At 37.1% G+C, this 23,519-nt stretch overlaps 1 protein-coding gene across 1 annotated transcript in view; it reads right to left on the bottom strand.

Annotated features, from left to right (window-relative positions):
- Positions 1 to 1,002: 1,002 nt before the first annotated feature.
- Positions 1,003 to 23,519, bottom strand: part of LOC124364126 (isoleucine--tRNA ligase, cytoplasmic-like) — a 43,338-nt gene continuing 20,821 nt past the window's right edge. Inside the window, 10 exon segments of the mRNA XM_046819335.1 lie at positions 1,003 to 1,208; positions 3,489 to 3,664; positions 4,342 to 4,465; positions 6,030 to 6,112; positions 7,881 to 8,141; positions 9,690 to 9,848; positions 11,909 to 12,127; positions 14,521 to 14,538; positions 14,540 to 14,624; positions 16,598 to 16,779. Coding sequence (XP_046675291.1) covers positions 1,040 to 1,208; positions 3,489 to 3,664; positions 4,342 to 4,465; positions 6,030 to 6,112; positions 7,881 to 8,141; positions 9,690 to 9,848; positions 11,909 to 12,127; positions 14,521 to 14,538; positions 14,540 to 14,624; positions 16,598 to 16,779 — 1,476 coding nt within the window. The 3' untranslated portion in view covers positions 1,003 to 1,039.

The raw sequence follows: 23,519 nt of genomic DNA, 5'->3' as shown, positions 1-23,519 counted from the left end.
CTCTGGACAAAGGTATACATACCACTTATTGGGTCTCTGATGCTTAGTTTCCCATCTGTCTGTATGTTTTTTAGAAAACAATATCTTAAAAACTAATAAGTTAAATTACAAAAAATTTGGTTCAAATATTTATGATAACAAGGCCAATTATCAAAACAATTATCATAAAATTATCTTCAATATTTTCAAAATGGCGCCGTTAAAACTTTTAAACTTTGAATAGCTTAAAAACCAGCAGTTTTTCTCAAGAGCTAAAAGAAAAACACTTTTTAGAGGATATTATCACAAATCTAATGACACCAAAATTATTTAAATCGAATAACAAATGATTTATTTCGAGCAGATTTACTGTTACAAGACATGGCCCACGTTGAGGTTCTCATCGAATAGCCAACAATACAAAAACTGAATTACGGCAGCTCTCAGTGTGGGCGATGTCTTGTCACAGTAAATCTACTCTAAATCAATTATTTATTATTCAATTTAAATAATCTTGGTGTCATTAGATTTGTGATAATATCCTATAAAAACTCTTTTTCTTGTAATTCTTGAGAATAACTGCTGGTTTAAAAGTTCTTATGGCCACCTTTAAAAAAATCAAAATTTAATATTATTTTCAGTAACTGGTTTTATTATCAACATTTGAAACAAATTTGGTATAGTAATTGATTGATTTTTGAGATACTACTTTTTTAATAAAAAACACGTACAGACAGACAGATGGGAAACCAATCATCGAAGACCCGTGTTCATATGGTGAAATATGTTTGACTTGACCTAAGCAATTACGTGGTACACCTTTGTCCAGAGAGTTATGGACAATTACAAATAATATAATATAGTATTAATGTCTAACTACTTTAAGCAAAGTTTGATTATACTCAGTTTTGAATTTACAACACTTGAAATAACCATCTTCAGCTGTATTTGTGTCCGATTTGGAAGGATTCTAGAAAAATTGTATAATTGAGATGAAGACTCGATAGAATAACTAGACAAAGCTGTTGTATATACAAACAAGTCTTTATTGTTGAATGAGTTAGGTGACAGTGATAACTCCGTTGTCCGGCGCAGAGACAGATACAGAAGCAGAGTCCAGATTGAACATCCGCCGCACCAAGGGCTCCAAATCCACGGGAAGATCATCTCCCACAGGGTTCTCCAGGAACAGTACACCCTGCTTGTTCTTCCACTGTACGTTCACAAACCTACAACCGACAGTATGTTAGCAAACATAAAAGATCGGTTATATCAATGTTAAATTTACCAGTAAGGTTTAGATTTTACAGATATATTATTCACTAGATTTTTCGATTGGTTCATAATTTTTTTGAATTATTACGACTCAAATAAAACTAATTTCACCAATTTTGAAAATCTGCTTATAAGGATAATTAAAGTAACTGAGAATCAATTCTTTGTTTGAAATTTGTTTTTGCTGCCAAAGGAAGGATTGTGAAGGAAACAGGATTTTTCCGGACATTTGATATCGTTCAGTGTGATGTTTTTGATGGCAATTGTCCGGAAAAATCCTGTTTCCTTCATAATGAAAGTAACTTACAAACAGAAAACAGACAGTTGAAAATAAAAAACATCTACCATTCAAAATTGCATGCGGTATGTTACTTTATACAAGATAAGACACATAAAATGTCACAATGCCTAACTCATGAATGTTACACTAAAACTTTATTTTAACTAAAATAATTTAAACAAATCAATTAATTGTGTTTGACATTGTTTTTGTGGCAAATACGCTGGTTTGTCTGGTATTATTTCTTTATATTTTTATTCGTATTGTTTTAATTTTAAAAAGTATTACTAAACTTGAATTTAACCTAGTTTTTACTGCCTAAAACAAAAAAGTGTAATAATGCAAGAATATTGTGATATAATTTTGTTTGATTAGTACAGTAGACTGATCATATTAAATTTGACCATGACGGAATCGGTGCAAAAAGTTGGATAACCCAAGAAGCAAGAAAAATCCTTTTCCAAGCAAAATATATATATATATATATAGTTGAACAAAAACACTCATACAGTAATTATAACCTCTATACAGTACAAGTGAAATAGTTTTTTAACTAAAAATGACAGTATTTTTTTTCAATTCAATTCAAAAATCTTTATTCAACAAAATTTTTTTAACATTTTATCATTTCCCATGTGCACTCGCACGTGCGGGGTTATTAGATAGTGTACAAAAACTGACGAAAAAAAAAAAATTGACGAAAATCAGAAAAGTCCGGACACACTTCAAGTATATTCTGCCTAGTACAGAAAGCAAGTAGACGGTTGGACTCTAGGTCAGATATCCCGAGGAGTACTGAGGTCGTACTGAGGAGTACTGAGGAATACTGAGGTCAGATATGACTAGTTCTACTGTAAGCAGTATCTTTCAATTAAATTTGTTTGTTTGAAAAAAAAGGTACATAAAGGGTGTCCCGTAACTATCTGGACAAAGGTGTATCACGTTATTGCTCAGGTCAAGACAAACACATTTCACCATATGTCTCTGGTGCTTAGTTTCCCATTTGTCTGTCTGTATGGGTTTTTTGTAAAAAAATTAATATCTTAAAAACTAATAAGTTCAATTATACCAAATTTGGTTCAAATGCTTATAATAACAAGGCCAATTACCAGAAAAAATTATTATGAAATTACCTTTAGTATTTTAAAAATGGCGGCAATTAAAACTTTTAAAATTTGAATATTTTAAAACCAGCAGTTTTCTCAAGAACTACATAAATAACACTTTTAGAGAATAATATCACAAATCTAATCAATTCAACATTATTTAAATCGAATAATGAATAGCTGATTTAGAGCAGACTTACTCTGACAAGACAAGGTCCAAATTGAGGTTCTCAGCAAATAGCCAAAAATACAAAAACTAAATAAACGGCAGCTCTCAATGTGTTTTGAAAATACTATAGATAATTCCATGATATTTGTTTCAGTAACTGTCCTTATTATTATAAACATTTGAGCCAAATTTAGTTTAATTTAATTTATTGGTTTTTTAGATATTAATTTTTTAATACAAAACACATACAAACACATATAGGAAACTAAATATCGGAGACCCATGTTCATACAGTGAAATGTGTTTGTCTTGACCTGAGCAATAACGTGGTACACCTTTGTCCTGAGAGTTACGGGACACCCTGTATAAGACTTTTTGTGAATGATACATTAAATATATTAAAGTTTAATGACGTTTTAAGTAAGAAAAAACAAAAAGATTCAGAATACTTTTTTTATGATTTTATACCATATAATTAACTCACAATATTTGATTTTTAAACTCAAAATGTACTGGCATGTCAACAATGTCAACAAATATTTTATAGGCTGCTGGTTAAATTGATATGATCAATTATCTGAATGTAACCAATCCATCCTTCAGATGAGACAGTTTTTTAAGACTTCAAAAAATTAAAATTTTGATTGAGGTTAGAGGTGACCTTGGATACAATACATACCTGCAGTCTGGTCCGTTACTGTGGGACACCGCAGGAACACTGGCCAGTTGAGGTTTGGCCGAGACATACACTGTTGTTTGATGTAGGGACGGCAAGTGACTGGGAGACAGTGGCTTGCCATTGTCACTGTAGAGATACACTTTGCTGCGACATTGCAATCCAAACAGCACCCTCACCTGTGTTACATTCAGTAGGTGATTAAACACGATTATGTTCCCAAACAGGATTTGTCTTCATGTGAAAACTTCTAAAAATCAAAATAAGACTATTTTGTCTCTTTCAAAAGTATAGCCTTCAAAGTTTGAAGTTCTAAGATAGACTATTTATTTAAATTCCAAATTAAACGTTTTGATGTAATTTACGAAGTAGGCTATGTAAACATTAGTAATGGGTCAGTTCAGTTCTTAACACTTCCAGTTCTAAGATTTTTGATTTGGACTCCAGCAACTTAATAGATTTAAGACACATCCTCATACGACTAAGCATTGAAGCTGAAAGTTGGTGTTTGCAATAATGTATTAATAGTTTACAAATAGCTTTATAGAAATATTCAAAATCAAAGTAATACGCTCTAATAATGGAATAGTGATAAGATTTATGGATATGTTTTCTAACCACTGCAATATGTTTCTTAATACTCAATACTTCAGCTTGAAAGTAAACTGAGGTCTTTTAAATTAGATAAGTTGAGATGATATTTAGGAGCACAATGGATTTATACATAGAATACATTTAATTTGACGTCTGAGAACTGCCTTGATTTAAAACTAGGCTTCATTTGATGACATTTTATTTTTGGAGGTTAATTATATAAATTTACATTAGAGTCAGAATTCATATTAAAATTATATACCTCATGTTCCAGTTTCTCCAATGTCAAGAGATTCTCTCCAGCAGGGTTCTCCAGGAGAACATAGCCCATGGAACCTTGCACCCCATTACTGGGGTTGAGACCCTGTAGTTGAACCCTTACATACCTGTTGACAAACATGCTTGGAGCTAGTAAAATTAAGATCATTTCATCCCAAAAAAGTTAAGGAATTTTAGCTAAGAATAAATGTTAAGAAGCTACGAACATGTTGATGATGTAAAAATTACAGATCCTTACGTTAAATTTGTCATACTTCAAACTTGTGTCAATGCTTTCGCAGTGAAATTGTAACTTTTTAAGGTAAAAAACACTTCAATCTTTTAACATTTTAAGTGCAGAGTGCTATTGCTAAGTGCTTTTAACAGTGCTAATATAGACCATTGCCAGGGTTATTTGCTGCGCACTGAGCTACTCCAGTCAGCACAAATGTAGTGTGTCTTTTTCCACCATGATCAACTCAGCAATATCTTCATTTATAAAACTGCCGTCAGAATCTCCTGATTTGTCACGCCAGGTCGTGGTCGATAAATTCAGTTCCTATCCTGATTGCCATCATTCTCAGAAAGTTAAACTGCTGAATGCCTAACTCACAACAATGCATCCGGACCAATCTTAAATTGATAAAACATCTTTATTATTATTAAGATTAATCCCTGCTACACTGACTGAATGACAATAATATATATATATATATATATATATATATATATATATATATATATATATATATTTGAATGTTTGTCTGTATGTCCCTTATAGAATCGTAAACTATTTGACTGATCATTATAACAATTTGTATATGTATGTATTTTTTCACGGAGAAGGTTTATATGCTACGCTTATTGATGTAACTCACCATCAGGCGGCGCTGCAAAATATAAAAGTTATCAAAGTTCCTGCTCATTATAAACTGCAATTACGAGACAGTTAACTAAATATTAAATAGCCAAACACTGTTTGAAGGCACTAAATTATGATGAATATTTGTCTTTAAAATAAATTTCTGGTTGGACTTAAAGCTTGAGTGTTCCACCACTTTATAATAAAATACATGTAAGTGTACAATGTCTATAAACACACACTTTTGACAAATCTTCTTGATCATGGCAACAAGGCAAACTCTACATCGGCATTAGAAATATAATTCGCATGAACCAGAAGTGCTCACATAAAGGCAAAGCTTACGAAAAGTGTGCGTAGCCACGGGAAACAGTCAGTAGAAAATAAAACAAACTTGCTATAGTAACTTCAAAAACACAACTGAAAAAACCTAGCAAACAATAACGTTCTTAGTCTAAAGTTCACGTAAAACTTCACATTGTGATTTCGTAAAGTTCCTTACTTGACCGTCTGAGTACAGTAACAATTAAACAGCACTACTGTGGATTTGTAGTAGTTCAAATAAACACTACTAGAGGCCAATGTGTATCTTTTTACAGCTGTCAGGTGTCATGTAGTGAAGCAGCTGTTTCAAAACTTGATAATATGGGCGTGGCAGTTGAGCGCAAAGTGGGATCGCCCGTGTTAACACAGACGTGGCAGTCAAGGGGTTAACTATAAATTTTACGATCTCTTAAAGATCTGTGTAAAAACATTTTACAAATAAATGTTTTCACTCTATTATTTTAAGCAATTTACTGTAGTGACAGTTTGTAATTAATGTAGCGTACCTGCACGCAGGAGTGAGAGACTGTTTCTGTGGTTGGCCTTGCACAAAGTCTGTCAGCTTGAGGGTTAACTGACAACCTTTCACCTGGAAAATTTATAAATTATGCAGACGTTTACAAGGAAGTCTATTAAATCTGAAAGTGAAATTTGATTTCACAAAACTGAGTGATTAGAACCTTAGATTTCCTTATTACTGTGTTACATAATCATATTTTCTGAGAAGCAACCGACCTTACCCAGTAAGACACAAAACATACTATCATCCAAAGTCTCTCCAAACACTATTTACAACAAAAATGGGATTTGTTAGTATTTATTAAGAAAAAAAGTGTGAAAGCAGGGTGTATTGTTGGTATATAAATAATAATTTCTTATTACGATTCAACATAATAATTAACAAGATGTACGTATGTAAGATACATGTTAGCTCTGAGAATATCATCAACATTGGGACTCAAATTCAGCAAACAATAAAAGTAACCGTAAAATCAAATGAAACAATCTTCAGCCAAAGAACTGTATTTTAAATACAAAGAATAGAGTTGTATCACCTAACTAATACAGACTTCAAGGCAGTGAAAACAATTACAAGCCCCACAATAAAAGGACAATATAATTAACTAACTTTTAAGATACAATCACAAACTTTTATGATTTGTTAAGACTCTTTTGTAAATATTTTTGAAACAGTAAAGAATTTCTTTTCCTATAGTACTGTAGTTATGAAAATTACAATATTGTTTTGCTTCACAATTTAGATTTTTCACACGCATCATACACTCCAGCACATAAACACTACAGATTGTTAAAAAACTGAAGAGAAATTGTCATTAACGCCTAGCACGCTCTAGTACAGCACAGTAAGCACAGATGGTACTGCGCGCACAGCCATGGGTGGACAATACAATCTTCATTCTCAAGACATACTCGATTTAGAAGCTCAGAGTGTACATGCCAGGCTATAGTGGACACAGATGAGGAATTGGTGATAGTTAGTTAAATTTTGGCAGAAGAAAGAAGAAGAGAGACTAGGAAGAGAAAATGAAGATTTTGAATGCACAACATAAAGAGGAAAAGAATAAGTTTTGGTGAGCATCACGCCTTGTCCCTAATCTTGTAGCAGATGATGTGAAGTTTTTCAGAACATCTGAAGGATGAGAAGTTTGAATATATTATAAACTTTCTGTAAGAGGAATATTCAAAGAACAAACAAGTTCCTAAGTCAAGGCTAGCAGCAGATGAGCTGAATTGCCTGCCTGAACAATGCTTAGAATTGAGGACGAGTCATCGGTAAAACAAACTTGAAATCATCAAAAAGAATGATATCTGGGTCTTTTTGACAAATGGCGGGAGGTGCTGGTCCACCTTTGTCAGCTGACCCACCGTGGTGGGCACAGTCACCTTACCTTTAATATATTTACACTTAGAAACCGATGTCACGCTTATCAATGTGTGTCGGGCTGCCCTAGGCTTAACATAATCTTATGTAAATTGTGAATCATACTCCCCCAAACACAGATTTGAAAGATTATAAGGAATTGAATATAAGCATAGAAAAGCACTCAAGAATATCCTTCTTCTTCTATGGTATCTATTGACATGTACTTAAGCCTCAAGGGCCTTTTGCGCAACCCAAAAACACACCATGAGGTCAAACATTCTACGGTCAAACATAACACATATCTCTTTTCACCTATTGGTGAAGGAGTGATTGTAATACAAATATCTTTCCACCTATTGGTGAAAGGGAGTAAGAAGAAATCACTTAGTTCTCTCCACTATTTTCTCTCTGAACATGCAACACAGTGAGAGTAGACCTTGTGTTGTCTACTGGTGTGTTGTCTACTACTCACCGCCTGCACTTCTTCAGCGAGCACTTTGCCTGTCAGCTGGTCCAGGGGCAGGAAGGGGGTCCGCGTGGATGTTTCTATCATCTGCCGATACTTGACTGCGATGTCTGCTAACTCCCCTTTTGCCGCGTAATACACGGTCACCTGGTCAGTCGGCACCAGATGAGCTTTCTTCCGTAGCTTCTGGACCCGGTTGACAAACTCCCGTGCCAGACCCTCTGCCTGTAGCTCCTCGTCAGGGGTCACATCCAGTAGTACCAATACCTGCAGCATTCATGAATGACCTTGTAATGCATTTTACCCAATCGCAGATAATAATACAATATATTCATTTTATAGACAAAATGCAGTAATACACTTAAGCCCAGATTTATTTTAAATTTTCAATAACTGGTACTGAAAGAAACTTGTTTTATTTCTTTTTGAATGACATACCTGACAATGTCCTTGGCTAATATAGTTATACTTTATCACTACTTGGATTATAAATTCAAACTAAATTGATTACATGCAAAATTTTACATACCGCTAAACTACTGTGCCATAGGCAACAAGTTAAAGAAAACTCAATATTTAGTGAAAAATTGCCAAAATTAAAAACAACAACATGAAAAATTGTGAGTGAAAAAAATCAAGCATATAACTTAAAGTCCAGATCAGTTCAAAGAAGCTCATAAAGAAGCATGCAGCATGAGAAGCTGCATATGATTAATGTGCAGTAACATGAATAAGCACATAAATTTTGTGTGATGCATGTGCGTCGTACTTGATATGGTTTGCATGTGATTAATGTGCAGCAACATAAGCACACACATTTTGTGTGTGTGTTGTGCAGTGATACGTTTTGGCTGTAAATTCGATTGAAGATCAATCGGTAGTATAATGAGTAATTTTTATAAATAAGCCAACAAAACTAAAATTACTCAAATATATAATTTAAAATGTGAAAGAATTAACAGTTATTACAATTATATCAACTAATATCGGTAAGAGTGAAATAAGAGTATTGAAATGGCAAAAAAATGCATTATATGTTATGAAAAGTGTTTCACAAAGAGAGTTTTGTTTTCCAATTTTTAGAGAACTAAAAATAATGACTATTCCTAATATGTACATATTCTACTATCTTATAAGTGTAAAGGAACCATTTGAAAAATTTACAACTAGACAGGATATTCATGATTATCCTACTATAACAAAGCATTTGTTACAACTCTTACAGTTAAATTAACCAAAACAAAATGCAGTCATCTTTTTATGAACATTAAATTGTTTCATAAGTTACCATTAAATGCTAGCTCTGTATCTTCAGTCAAATTTAAAACACTTTTGAGGTGCTGGTTGAAAGTTAATATATTTTGTGTTGATGAATTCTTCAATTGTGATACCACAACATTAATTTTTTAAATTTTGTCTCTCAATGTATTTATTTATTCAGTTTTGATATTGTTGAGTTTTAAAATTTTATCCATGTTAAATATGTTATTAATAATTATCTATTTATTATTGTTAATTTATATAGATGTGTTGGTTGTTTGGTTATTGTTGTTATTAATTATATAGATCTATATATTTACTGTTAGGCTGGATTCAGTGGGTAGAATCTGAATTGTATGTTTTAGTTTTAGTTTAGAATATTTTAGTAACTTGACGAAGTCTATTGCACTGTTGAATGTGTTTAAAGACCAATAAAGATCTTGAATCTTTATATGATAGAATGTAATAGTGTTATTTTCTCAAGAAATGTATTGTGCAAAACGTGTAGAATTTTCTAGGACTGTAAAACTCTGTACTGGTGGAATTACTACTTACATCGTTGTCGGAGTGAGCTTCGTACTTAAGGGCCAACTGATCGGCACCGGGACCTGTGAAGCTGAAGAACAACCTCAGCTCGCTGGGCTCGATCTTGTGGCCCAACACCTCCAGCTGACCTGTGCGTTGGAACTCCTGCAGCTGCTCATTACTCAGTTCCTGTTACAAGTGGAAACATTGTTGTCTAACGTATATCAACACTTTTATTTATAGCCTATGAAAATCATGAGAAAAAGAAGGGAAAAATCTAGAAGTAGTCCTTTGGTTAAAGTTTATTACTGATGATGGAAGCTTTGACAGGATAACATGATTTCGGACATTTGCCATCGTTATGGTTACAAAAGGTAGAACAAAACGTTTCAAAGAATGCAAGTCCCGAGCACAAGTCACAAGAAACACACTCACACATCACACCAGCACGGATGTAAGTGGGATACAAGTACAGGACTTGTGCCTGGGACCTGCATTCTCTGCAGTGACAACGCCTGGATTAGACTCCAAGCAGCTTTTGGGTATGTTTAAAACCTTTTCTTTCCCTTCTTTTCTTCTTTCTGTTCTGTATTTTTTTATGTACTAATACCTCCCCCCACCTGACAACGAGGATAGATTCCAATCTTCGAAACGTTGTGTTATACCTTTCGTAACCATACGTATTACAATATACATTATTGTTTTGTAAATCTACTCTTGTCAAATCGAAATTTAGTTCTAAAATAACAATAAAGAAGTAGATACAGATATATGCTGCAACAATAAATGGATTATTCTAGTTCTATCTAGAAAATGCAGTACCTAATAATTTTCTGAGCTTATTTTTAAAACTAGCACAAAATACAACATTCCTGGTGTGTTCAGAAAGGCCATTAAACAAATAAGTGCTTTGTTCAGAAACCTCTCCACAGTACAAGAGCCCTCTCAACTAGGTACTGTGGCTCTCCAATCGTGAGTGCCTTAGAGGCTTTAAAGGCCTTTAAAGAGAGGTTTAGAGATCTCTCTGCCAAGCTTGGTGATCTGCTGTCTCTCTTTTAAATAGAATTTAGCAATTTTGCATTAGACCTGGGAAAACACAAACCCCATCTCTCCAAAGATTTGTGGGGTTTTACCTTGTTTACACAACAAACTTTCCTCCCCAGTCCATTTCACTGGTGGGCGATGTATATGCACAGTCCAATCCGTTGGTAGATGTGTTACTGGTGGAAATCGAGTACTTAGAAGCTCCAGAGTCTTCCGGTTGCTCCATCCTGTTTTAACAGTGTATGTAACCCGTTTAAGTGGTCTTTTGAGAGTACTTTTTGGAGAAAAGCTACAATATGGAGATCTTGTAAGACTTTGGCAGAAGCTCAGCCAGGTCGTCCGTTTTGACCATCTCATTTCAAGGTTTTGTAGTTTGTAAGGGCTTTTTGGGTCTCGTCTCACCTACCAGTTCCTTGATTTATTGTAGAACCTTCTCGATTTTTTCAACTCCATATTCCACGAAGGAACTGCTTCCTCCCTGGTTCCCATTTGCAAAGCAACCAACCAGATGTTTTAAATTTTTCATGTTTACAAGTACCATTTTAAAAACTGACTTTTGTATTCAAGTGAAACTGCAATAATATTGTTCTTTATACTTGCATAGAAACAATATAAAAACATGAAAATTGAATTTTATTGCTGTAAATGAAAATACACAACTGTTCAATAATCTTAAATTTATTTCACAAGGCCTTTCAACATCACAGATGCCATCATCTACATGTTACATTCAACTCTTTTTTCTTTTACAGCAGTAATTTCTTTTCCAATAAGAAGAGCTCCTACTTTAATAAAGATTGCAGTTATAGAGCTACTCTCATTTGTTATGATTTTATAAAATAACCCATATTTGTGGTACTCAAAATTAGGCCACCATTTAAAAGTTTATTAATTACCACTTATAGGATTAAATAATGACAAATGTCCTTAATATCAGTGTTCAATGTCCTATTTAATATTTTAAAATTTTAATCAGTATATGATGTTGATACTTCAAATAATACTTTACACATTAAATATTTCTGTGGTTTAACCCTGAAATAGCAAAGAAAGGGGAAAGATACGATATTTAACACTATTTTCAATGAATAAATTACCTTTCCACTGATTTTTTATTTTTCGCATAACTAATTTCTAAACATACGTTCAATTAAACCGCTTAAAGGTCTAATGAATCTCAACTAAAGTTATAATGGTTGCTATACCTTGATGGCGGCCATTACAGGCTTGAAAGCCTGCTTGAGCCTGGCACCCAGCGTCTTGTGATCCGGCTCGGCACGCAGGGACACGCCGTACGCCTGCTTGTCCGCAGTGACTGTCACACGGCGCACATTGAGCTCCTCTGTCACATACTGCTGTAGACTCGTCACCTCCGCCACTTGTTGTGGGCTGTTGACAATTACCACCACCTCGGAGAGTGGGTACTGCAATGCAAAAAATACATTCACGAGCCTCTCACATTATTAACTACAGAGCATAATAAACTCCCAATTATTATTACTTTTACGTTTAACCCTTCAATGTCGGGATTTCCGAGAGCTCGCCTCCAACCAGCTTTAGGAGTTTTACCCCTGCTAGTGAGCCTATGTTTACATTTTAGTTATAATTAAATTGAGTATAAATAGTACAAAAATGTCTATAAGTCAGAAATAATGTAACATTTACCTGATATTGTTCACATTAGGCATAAAAACACCTAACTTTCACAAATAGGCCTAAGCCTACACACCCACTAAATCATTTTCTTATCATTATTATTTTTCACTTACTGTACAATGAAATAATATTAGACCAAAACTAATAACCTATTTACTGGCTACAAACTTATAATAAAACAATTTTGTTTTACCAAAACTCGTGAATTACAATGAAAACACAAACCGGCCTGTAATAAACAACTGAATAAGAATAAAGACACTTTCTGTGAAGATGAAAAGGAGAATGCAATGTGCTCTTTGTGACCATATAAAATATTGCTGGAAGGAGTTCAAACTGATGCTGCTAGATCGTATACGCTTACAGTCTGCATGAAATACTTGCACACCGGAAGTACACTATGAGGATGACCAGTGTACGGTTTCAGCAGTTCTACAAAACGCAGAAAACACTAATCAGGTTATCCCAGGGTGCGGAAACTCACCACCCTTTTCCAGACTACCAAAGATGGCGTACTGTTCCCTTGCTATTGCAGATCAGTCAAAGAACAGGTGTTCAGGCGTTTCCTCCTGCCCATCACACATTCTACAGAGCGGATCCTCCCGGAGAATGCCAACTCTTTGAAGATACCTCCTCAGGTGACCATGTTCCCTATTAGACCCATAACCCGAGAAGACACCAATCTACTTAAGGAGAGAAGGTCAGACGCCACTCTGGGGGAAAACAACTATATGACCATTCGGCTCATTCTCAGATCTGGATGCAGTTTCCATCGTCTCTCATGTTCGGCGTGTGAACAAACTTCAAGACAGCCCTAAAGGAGTCACACCTAGAAGTATCACAGAAGGGTTGAGGTCCCATCATAATGGTCGCTGAGTCCAAGTTGGTGGCCAGACCATCAGCTCTTTCGTTCAGAGATTCCCTCATGACCAGGAACTCAACAAACAATCACATTGTTGATTCTGCCACAGGAAGACTTGACAACAATCCCAGACAAGTTTGGAGTTTAACACACAAGAGTTCAATGCCTTCAATGCTGCCTGACTATCTGTGAAAATGCTAATCGTCTTACTCCTACACCGCAGATGGAGATTCCACGAGCACATTCCATTAAGGCTGTGTCTTCTGCTTGAAAGACTGTGGGATAAGGATTCATAGGAACTACCAGCTGCCAACTTGGTTTCATTCCCACAATTCCAGCGACTTTGCCATTTTTTTTTTTTTTTTTTTTTTTGGAGACATTGGTAAACCATTCAAGCTCCACTGGTAGAAGAGGTTTCTTACCCTCCGACCAAGCCTTTCTAGAAGGTATAACAATCCCAAAGGATCCGTTGAAGGAAGATCTTTGTGGCATTTGATCAGAGATCATGAGCAGAGCATTCCCCTGAATCAAACTCAAACTCAAATTTCTTTATTGACAAAACACAATATGGTGTCATACAATGGCGTCATGTACAAAATAGGATTGTTCCATTCAACAAATAAAAAATAATACTAAAGTAGTCATATTTTAAGAATAACAAGGTACGGTACATGACCATAACAATAACTTAAACATGATCATAGGTGACCTTTCACCTTAGACTACTACTATCGTTGAGGAAGTCCCTGACTCTGTAGTGGCACTTCACCTCCAACAAGTTCTTTACCCCTTTAGCAAACGATTTCCCGTCACCTTCTGCCTTAAGGGTTTCGGGAAGAGCATTGAACAACCGTATACCACTAAACCGCAATTGCCTTTCAAAGAAACTGGTCTTGTGTGGAGGGATCTGAAGGTTATTGGAATGTCTGAGATGGTAAGTGTTGGAGTTGTGGGATTTTCTGAACAGGAGGGGATTTTTATGGATATAAGTGAGACAACTATGGATGTAAATTGATGGAAATGTGAGAATTTTGTGTTCTTTGAAAAGAGGTCTGCAGGATGATCGGCTAGGTTTGCTGAAGACAGCTCTCAATGCCCTCTTTTGAAGTTTAAATCAGGATGCTAATACTGCAGTGCCCCCTGTTGCAGCCAAAGCCGACTAAAGCTCTTGCTGAAGACAACAGTCAGAGCGGCGCTCTGCGCACTTGGAAAAACCCCAGTAATAGCAAGAAAAGCGATCTATATATTTGTGTATAAAATGAGATAAAAGGAAAAGAAGCATGAAATACTAAGAAATACCTTTATTGGAAGCGTTTTTCCGGTCTCGAATCTTGCGGCCAAGTTCTATGACATTCTGCATGAGAGAGACGGAACGCTCTATGTTCTCATCTATCAGAGCAGTTCTACAACAAGATAGCTCAATTATTATTTGTTAGAAGCTAGTGAACTCAAGATTTAATTTTAATTAGTTAACTTAAATACACATGTTACAAACACATAGCACACTGATAACTTGACTGTGTTTACATGAAATAGCATTCAACCTAGAGATGAAGAGAGTATTAAACATTTTAATGTTATGGTATGAGAGATTTTGCAGGATTTAAAATTAAAAGCTTATAGAAAGCGTTTAATAAACAAATCTCTTCAGTGTGACTCCTTATTGAACAGAGTTAAAAATTAATAGCGTCATATAAATACTAATAGAAAGCAGATGGTTGATCCATTTTTGTAAGCAGATGCATACAATTTGTTTTCATTTGATCAAACACTGTAAATAAAGAAGTGTTTGGAAAGTTCTTGGAAAACCCACCAAATTTTAGCATTAGCGCAATAAAAGTTTTATGTAAACTAGTGATCTTTTATTAACAAACATGTGACACATGTTTTCTGGGTAGTACTGGATTTAAGTGTTATTACTTGGAATATTTATATTATTTTTCACATTTAATGGGATTTGTGATGTTGGAAAAATTTGAAATTCAACATCTCATTTCCAGAAAGACTAACCACATTATTTTCACAGGTTTCTGGTAACAGATAAAATTTGGATCCACTAATACACCCTGAGAGACAAAACAACAGAAAAACCAGTGAAACTATACAAGATTATTAACCAATATCAAAGAGAGCAAAGGCAATAACGTCAACCGAAAAGATGGTGACATTGATGTGAAAGGGATTTTGCCAGAAAATTATCTTTCCAGTGAAACGATTACGTACTGGACCAACTACAGCGAAAGATACATGAAAAAATTAGGTTTAACAAGGAACTTGTAATTTATTACAACAATGCGCCATAAGTGTAGTTGGGATGGCAAAAATACATGAACTACAATAAAATTGTTGCCCTAAAGACTTACCAAACTGACTTTCATCTTTTCTGTAAACTAAAACTTTTACTCAGTGAATGGGAGATTCTCTTTAACGTCAATTGAGAAATGTGCCAAACACTGTGACCCTACAGGAATGAACACATCACTTCTATGTTTAACCCGAAAACGCCAACATCCGATATGTCGGACGTCTGTATTTTTTATTGTTACTGGCTACAGTTATGTTCAAATGCCGAAATATTCGGTATTTTGGTTGTTTAGGAGCAAAGGATAATGAAAAAAACCATTTGAAGAACTTTGGATTTCTATTTTCGTCGTCTTTGACTAGAATTGACGAACTACCTAGACAGCTGTCAAAACCAGATGATCGGGTTATGTTACTGAAATCTTCGTTCGTTGTTGTTGTCTACAATTTTATTGAAAGTTTTTTGAAATGTTACTTTTGTTGATCAAGGATAAAATAAACTCTGCCAGATAAAAAGGAAAGAAACTGCTCTGTTTGTAGCAAAATAAGCACAACTAGTGGTGGGTCAAGAAAAAAAATCAAGGACCATTTGTGTGGCATGCAAAAGAGGTGTGCATGCCACCTGCTTTGGACAGCACAGGTGCTAAAAAGGCACGTTTAAATATTGTAAATATGTAAAAATTAGGTTTGGGTTTTGTATACTTTTTTATGTGTTATTGCTTTTTATAAACTAATGAATGAAGTATAAGAAAAAGTGTTTTCGTGTGAAACATCGCACTGTACATCCAATGTCCAGAATTTGAGTTTTGGGAAAATCCTCATAGTGCAGCTATGTTTCAAGTTAACACCTTAAAATTTGGTATATGTTCTAAGCAATTGCTCTAGTTTATATAAAAATGATACAGCGTTTTTTGTAAATTAATGCACGACAGCGATTTTCCTCCTTGGCAATTTCGGCTGGTATAATAAAAAAATGGCCGGCAGTAAAAGGGTTAAGGGATTAAGAGATAAAAAATTTTAATCTTTTAAAAAATATCACATTTTTTATGTCAGTTCTCATCTTTGGAACCAATACCTGGTTTGGGGCAGCATGACAAAGTGCACACTGCGCTCGGGACGGCTGTTCAGCAACTTGAGATTCTGGTACATCAGCTCGGTGAGGAAGGGGGTGTAGGGAGCCATCAAACGCACCATGGTGAACAGCACTGTAGACAGTGTGGCCAGGGCTTGTTGGCAGTCTGCAGACCCCGTCTCACCCTGCACCAAATTTGGATTTCAAACTATTTATAGAGTTAGCGCTTGATAAATCCGATTTTGTGTGGAGCAACAAAAATTTGAATTATTGAGTGGTTTGTAGTCCAAGATCTGAGAATACACAACCTAATTTTTCGTTAAATCGATTGTCAGCTAGCTTTAGTGGGGGTAAAAATAATAGAGTACCAAGAGGGTAAAAACTTCTTATTTTTTACGGGTAACATTTTTTAGCTTTTTACACTTGGAACTAACTATCAGACAAGGGTGCGAAGTGGCGGGGTCTTCATACCCCAACACATGTGCCAAGCCAGAGCGTCCACGAAGCACACGCACAGCCACCTTCTCTCTTCTTGAGTGCTGTACTTTTCGTGCGCGTGCACCTGGGAACTGCCTGATCCAAATCTTGTCTTCTTTTATAATTCCGATCAGGCTGAGCTGATCTGGCGGGCTTTCTGTTGAACTATCCCAATTTTTAACTTTCTTTTCCCACTACTCTCACCTGTCGGGTAATCTTCCCAACAATCTATCTTAATCTATTCTAATTCTAATTTTCCTTCTGTTAAATCCAAGCCAAGGTGGAACAGCATATGCCGAGGGCTACGTGATCAAGGGAGAGCTTGGTCGTAAATATGCGAACTCTGGATACCTGGCGACCTCCAGTTTAAACCTAGCCTTCCCCAAGTAGAGCGGGACAATGCTTGGGGTGACCTTTAGATCTCCGCTACTCGTGGGAACACAATGAGTACAGAATTTAAAGAAAAACAAACAAAACCAGAGAGCTCTTGTAGCACTCAAAAAGTGGATGAAAATTCACGAAACACAGAGGGATTGATGATGGGCTCTGACCCTAGCAATCCTGATCAAACCCAAAAAACAGGCGGACTTCCTAGTAGAAGTCCAATAGCCTCCGACTCGGTTAGAGTCGAAACCGATGAAGAAGATGCGATACTGGAGGGCGATCACCAGAAGGAAGAGGGAGCAAAAGTCGAGAGACAGCTCCCAGCACTGCCTAAGTTATGTGGAGCCGCCAGAAAACGCATGGTCTGGTTCCGAAAAAGAGGGTATTCCCAAGAAGAAGCCAGGGAATTGGCCTTAAAACCAATTCCAGAAGAAAGAAATAAAAAATTGAACAAACAAAAAGAGGGAAAGAAACTGAAAAGACCTCACTCTGATGGATCCACTCCGGAGGCCCATCAGAGGAAGAAAACAAAGAACGAAGGAAATCAAGGGGAACGCAAGGAGCAATCTGGACAACCCCAGAAACCTTCCTACAAACAAGCGGTAGCTGGCATAAGGGTAGGGGTCTTGCACTCCAATTTTCCCGAGACACTACTCACAACCGAACAGATGGAGAAGATCCAGAGCTTCATCCTGGAAGCTATCGTGGAGGAACAGGAGAGTCCCTACTCTCCAAGATTCTACGGTATCAACAGGAGACAAGGGGTTCTAATCTTCACCTGCGAAAACACTGAAACAGCAGAATGGCTTAAAGGAAAGCAAGACTCCCTAAAGCCTTGGGAAGAGGCCAGTCTAAGGATAGTACCAGAGGAAGAAATCCCTCGTGCGAGAATCGCGACTGTCTATCTTCCTGACAGTATACTTGATACAACCGAAAAGATAATGAAGCTCTTAAAAGGACAAAACAAAGAGCTATCTGTCGGAGAATGGAATGTTCTGCGGAGAAGCGACGAGGGGAAGTCTGTCCTACTCACCCTGGCAGTCGACTGCGCTACAGCGAACAAACTTGAGAAGGAAGGTCCATGGATCGGCTACAAGTTTGGGAAAGTTCAGCTTAGACTGAAGAAGAAACATCAAGGAAACATAGAACAACCCACAAGGGAAGAGGGGACTACAGAGAAATCTGAGACAGTCACCACAGAAAAAATGACCGCTGAAGAGATGGAAGTGGAGGAGGCCACGAAGGTGTCAGAGCAATCTGTACATACCTTACCTAAACGGTCTACTCCATAAGCCAGTGCAGCGGTCGAAGAAGAAAGACCCACCTGTTCTCTCTTCTTGAAGAAGGGACCTTCGCTCAAAGGACCATCCGTCTCGGCTCGAGGAAGAAAAGGGGATAAAGTCTCCAAGCAATCCAGAAGAAGAGACGGGGATGGACCACCTGGGGGAGGTGGGAAAAAGGCGTAAGTATGCGCCTAATACAGATAAACCTACACCATGCAAAGGGCGCAACTGACATCTTGGGAAGAAGGTTTATCTCAACAGGCCTGGATATCGCCCTAATCCAGGAGCCTTGGATCAACAGAGGTTGCATCAGAGGACTGACAACTCAGGTAGGTAATCTCATTTATGATCGAACAATTGAAAACCCAAGAACTTGTATCTTAACTTCAAAACTAATAACGGTCTTTCCGATTACAGATCTAATAACAAGGGATCTGGTGGCGGCTACAGTGAAGGTGGCTTCACTGCAAGGGGACAGAGAGGTTACTATAGCCTCAGCCTACTTCCCCAACCCGTCAACAAGCTGCCCACCAAAAGAATTAGAAAGACTATTGCAGAGCTGCAGAGACAGAGGCTCGGCCCTCATTCTCAGCTGCGACTGCAATGCTCACCATACGTATTGGGGAAGTACGAACACAAACAAGAGAGGTGAGGAACTTCTACAGTTTATGTTCAGCAATGATCTAGTGTTAGAGAATAGAGGGTCAAGCCCAACCTTTATAACTAGAAATAGGAAAGAAGTCCTGGACATAACCCTATCTACAGGACTCAAAAACATAAATATAGTAAGGTGGCACGTCTCCAAGGAGGCCTCACTATCGGACCACTGTCCAATTAGGTTCGACATAGAGGAGATAGGGGAAAGATACGTGACCCACAGGGTTCCTAAATCGACCAACTGGAGAGGTTACAGAGAGTCCCTGGCAGAAGAGTTGGAAGAAATAGGACCCTTTCAGAAAAATGAATTTGAATTAGAAAGGTCTGCACAAATAGTAGAGCAAGCTATAATAAAGGCCTACGAGAAAAACTGTCCTCCCAGGCAAAACCAGTTGAAGAGGGATGTGCCGTGGTGGGCTGGGAGGCTGGAAACATTAAGAAACAAAACGAGGAAATTATTAAAATGGGCAAAAAGGACAGACGACTGGCTCCCTTATCTACAGGCCCAAAATGAATATAAGAAAGAACTTAGAACTAATAAAAGAAGAACCTGGAGGAATTTCTGTAAAAATATTAACAGTCTTCCCGAGGCATCCAGGCTTCAAAAAACTCTCCAAACGGAGCATACAAATTCTATGGGGACTCTAGTAAAGGACAATGGTGACCTAACAATGAACAGGAAGGAGACCTTAGAACTACTTCTGGAGACACACTTCCTGGGGGGTCAGCTAACTCGTAATGAGGATACTTATTCTCTATATGGGGGGGGATCCAGTCGGGAGGTGGCAAAAGCCAGACAGGTGTCTAACAGACTATTCACACACGAAAGAATTAAATGGGCGATAAGATCGTTCAAGCCATTTAAATCTCCTGGGGCGGATGGAGTTTTTCCAGCCCTTCTTCAAGAGGGGCTGGACATTCTATTAAATACCCTTAGCATTCTATTTAGAAGCAGTTTCGCCCTAGGATATATACCAAAGAACTGGAGGATAGCACTAGTGGTGTTCTTGCGAAAAAATGACAGGGATCCAACAAAACCCAGTTCGTACAGACCCATAAGCCTAACCTCCTTCATGGTGAAAACTATGGAAAAAATAATAAATAGACACATAAGGGACGTAATATTACTGGAACACCCACTTAGTCCCACACAACACGCATACATAGAAGGAAAATCAACCACCACTGCTCTCCACAGTTTAGTGAGAGAGGTGGAGAATACCTTCGAAAAAAAGGAAGCCCTAGTCAGTGTCTTCATGGACATTGAAGGAGCTTTCGACCGAGTAGCATATCAATCCATGAAGACTGCGATGGAACGTTTTGGAGTTTCCCCAGACGTAATCAAATGGATAGTAGCCCTCCTAAAAAGTAGACAGGTGAAAGCCAAGTACGGGGACGAATCGGCTGCGATCACGGCCCAAAGAGGCTGCCCCCAGGGGGGAGTCTTATCTCCTCTCCTGTGGGCGATGGTAGTGGATGATCTCCTAAGAAAAGCAGAGAAGAGGGGGATAAGGCTACTATGTTATGCGGATGACCTAGTGCTTATGATTAAAGGGAAAAACATTGGCAGGCTGGAACGCCTAATACAAACAGAACTGAACTTCATAAGCAACTGGTGTCATGGGGAAGGTCTGCGGATCAACCCATCAAAAACTAATATGATTACCTTTACCAGGAAAAGGAAATTCCAGCTAGCTAAACCGGTCCTGGAGGGTATCAGCATTAACCAAACAAAAGAAGTGAAGTATCTGGGTTTAATCCTGGATGAGAAGCTCACTTGGAACTCCCATATTAGAAACAAGACATCCAAAGCAATAATGGCCCTTGGGGCCTGCAAGAGACTCTTTGGATTTAAATGGGGACTTAAACCATTGCAGACTTAATGGTTTATAAACCTGCTGCAAGCCGGATTGCAGACTTAAACCAGCTGCAAAAAGGCTACAGAGTCTTCAGAGGTTAGCTTACTTAAGCATCACGGGAGCAATGAGCTCCTGCCCAACACTAGCAATGGAAGCGGTTCTGGGTTATACTCCTCTTGGCCAGGAAGTGATGAGAACAGCTGCGATGAGCGCAATGAAGCTTCTAGGAACAAAGGTAATAAATGCTAGATTGGTTTGAGGCTAATAAACTTATGGTAAACAACAGCAAAACTGAAAAAATCATTTTCTCTTTGAATCACAAAATATATAAAGACATTAAGCCTGTAAAGCTTTTGGGAATGTATCTAGATAGTAGGTTAAGCTGGGATTATCACATTGAAGAACTGTGTAAAAAACTGGCAAGGGTAACCTATCTTTTGAGAAGGTTAAAAAACTGTATATCAAGAAATATGCTAATTATGGCCTACTATGCATTTTTTCAATCTCATTTGCGTTATGGCATAACCCTGTGGGGTAACTCTTGTAATTCCGAAAAAGTTTTTGTATGGCAAAAAAAAAGCCCTTAGGATAATAAAAAATGTTCAACCTAGGGCGTCGTGTGTAGAAATTTTTAAAGAACTAGAAGTAATGACCCTTTATAATTTATATATATATTGCTGTTTAATTAGTGTTAAAGAGAGTCTTGAGTTGTTTAAAGTACGGCAGGAAGTACATAGATATCCAACTAGATCAAATTATTTTTTAGAATTGCCTCAAATAAAATTAGAGAAAACCAATAGAAGTCACATTAAAATGAAACTTAAATTTTTTAACAAATTACCTGAAAAGGCATGGACTGTACCCCTGCAAAGTTTTAAAAAAATAACAGAAAGGTGGTTTAAACAAAATGTTTTTTATTCAGTGAATGATTTTTTGAACTGTGATATTAGTAGCCTAAGATTTTAAATTATTTATTCATTTATTTATGATATTTTTAACTGTGTGTAGATTCAACTTTTAAACCTTACATTAACTTTAGTAAATAATTTATGTACTTAGTTTATATTATTTATTGACTGTCATATTTATTCAATTGACTTACATGAAAAATATGTGCCTAATATGTATTTTTTAAGATTTATATGCTATGATCATTGTAGATAATTAGCTATGACTTTGTCAATTGCATTTCTATGGATTGCCTAACGACAATAAAAACCTTGAATCTTGAATCTTGAACCCAAAATGATATATTGGATTTACGAAACCATAGTAAAACCAATGGTCACATATGCTGCTTTAGTGTGGTGGCCGAAGGTCGAACAAACAACAGCTGCAAAAAGGCTACAGAGTCTTCAGAGGTTAGCTTGCTTAAGCATCACGGGAGCAATGAGCTCCTGCCCAACACTAGCAATGGAAGCGGTTCTGGGTTATACTCCTCTTGGCCAGGAAGTGATGAGAACAGCTGCGATGAGCGCAATGAAGCTTCTAGGAACAAAGGTAATAAATGCTACCTCCCTAGAAGGTCACATGAAGATATTGGAAAATTTCCCTGAGGCTGAAATGCTAACCAAAGTATCTGATACTATGGTTAAGAAATACTCCTTTGAAAAACCATACACGGTCTCTATCGGAAGTAGGGAGGAATGGATTAAAAGGGAGGCCTACCCTAAAAAAGGAGTCCTGAAGTTCTACACCGATGGTTCACTCCTAGACTCAAGGGCAGGATATGGAATACATGGACCTGGAGTTGACATGGCTGTGCCCCTAGGAAGACATGCCTCAGTTTTTCAGGCGGAGGTCATGGCAATAGATTCATGTTCTAGAAGACTCACACAGTTGGGGACAAAAGGATTATCATACCTTATACTCTCTGATAGTCAGGCTGCACTGAAGGCACTGGATACCTGTTCGATTAATTCGAAAGCGGTCTGGGAATGCAAGAAGGCCCTAGCAGAGCTAGCAACAAATAACAGAGTAACACTTGGATGGGTGCCGGGTCATGAAGGAATTCATGGAAACGAAAAAGCGGACATCCTTGCCAAAAAGGGAGCAGAATCCATATTGGTGGGGCCTGAGCCAGGTTGTGGAATATCCTTCTCCAGCATTAAAGCTCTGGTTAAAGATTGGGAAAAGAGGACAAGACACAAGAATTGGAGCAGAGCCTCGGGTTTAAGAATATCCAAAATGTTTATCTCTCCTTATGCAAAAGGGTGGACAGCTCTCCTAGACCAGAATAAGGAGGATATAAGACTGATATTAGGA

The sequence above is a fragment of the Homalodisca vitripennis genome, chromosome 6, assembly GCF_021130785.1.
Source record: "Homalodisca vitripennis isolate AUS2020 chromosome 6, UT_GWSS_2.1, whole genome shotgun sequence".
NCBI lineage: Eukaryota > Metazoa > Arthropoda > Insecta > Hemiptera > Cicadellidae > Homalodisca > Homalodisca vitripennis.
This window is presented reverse-complemented; position numbering and strand designations above follow the sequence as displayed.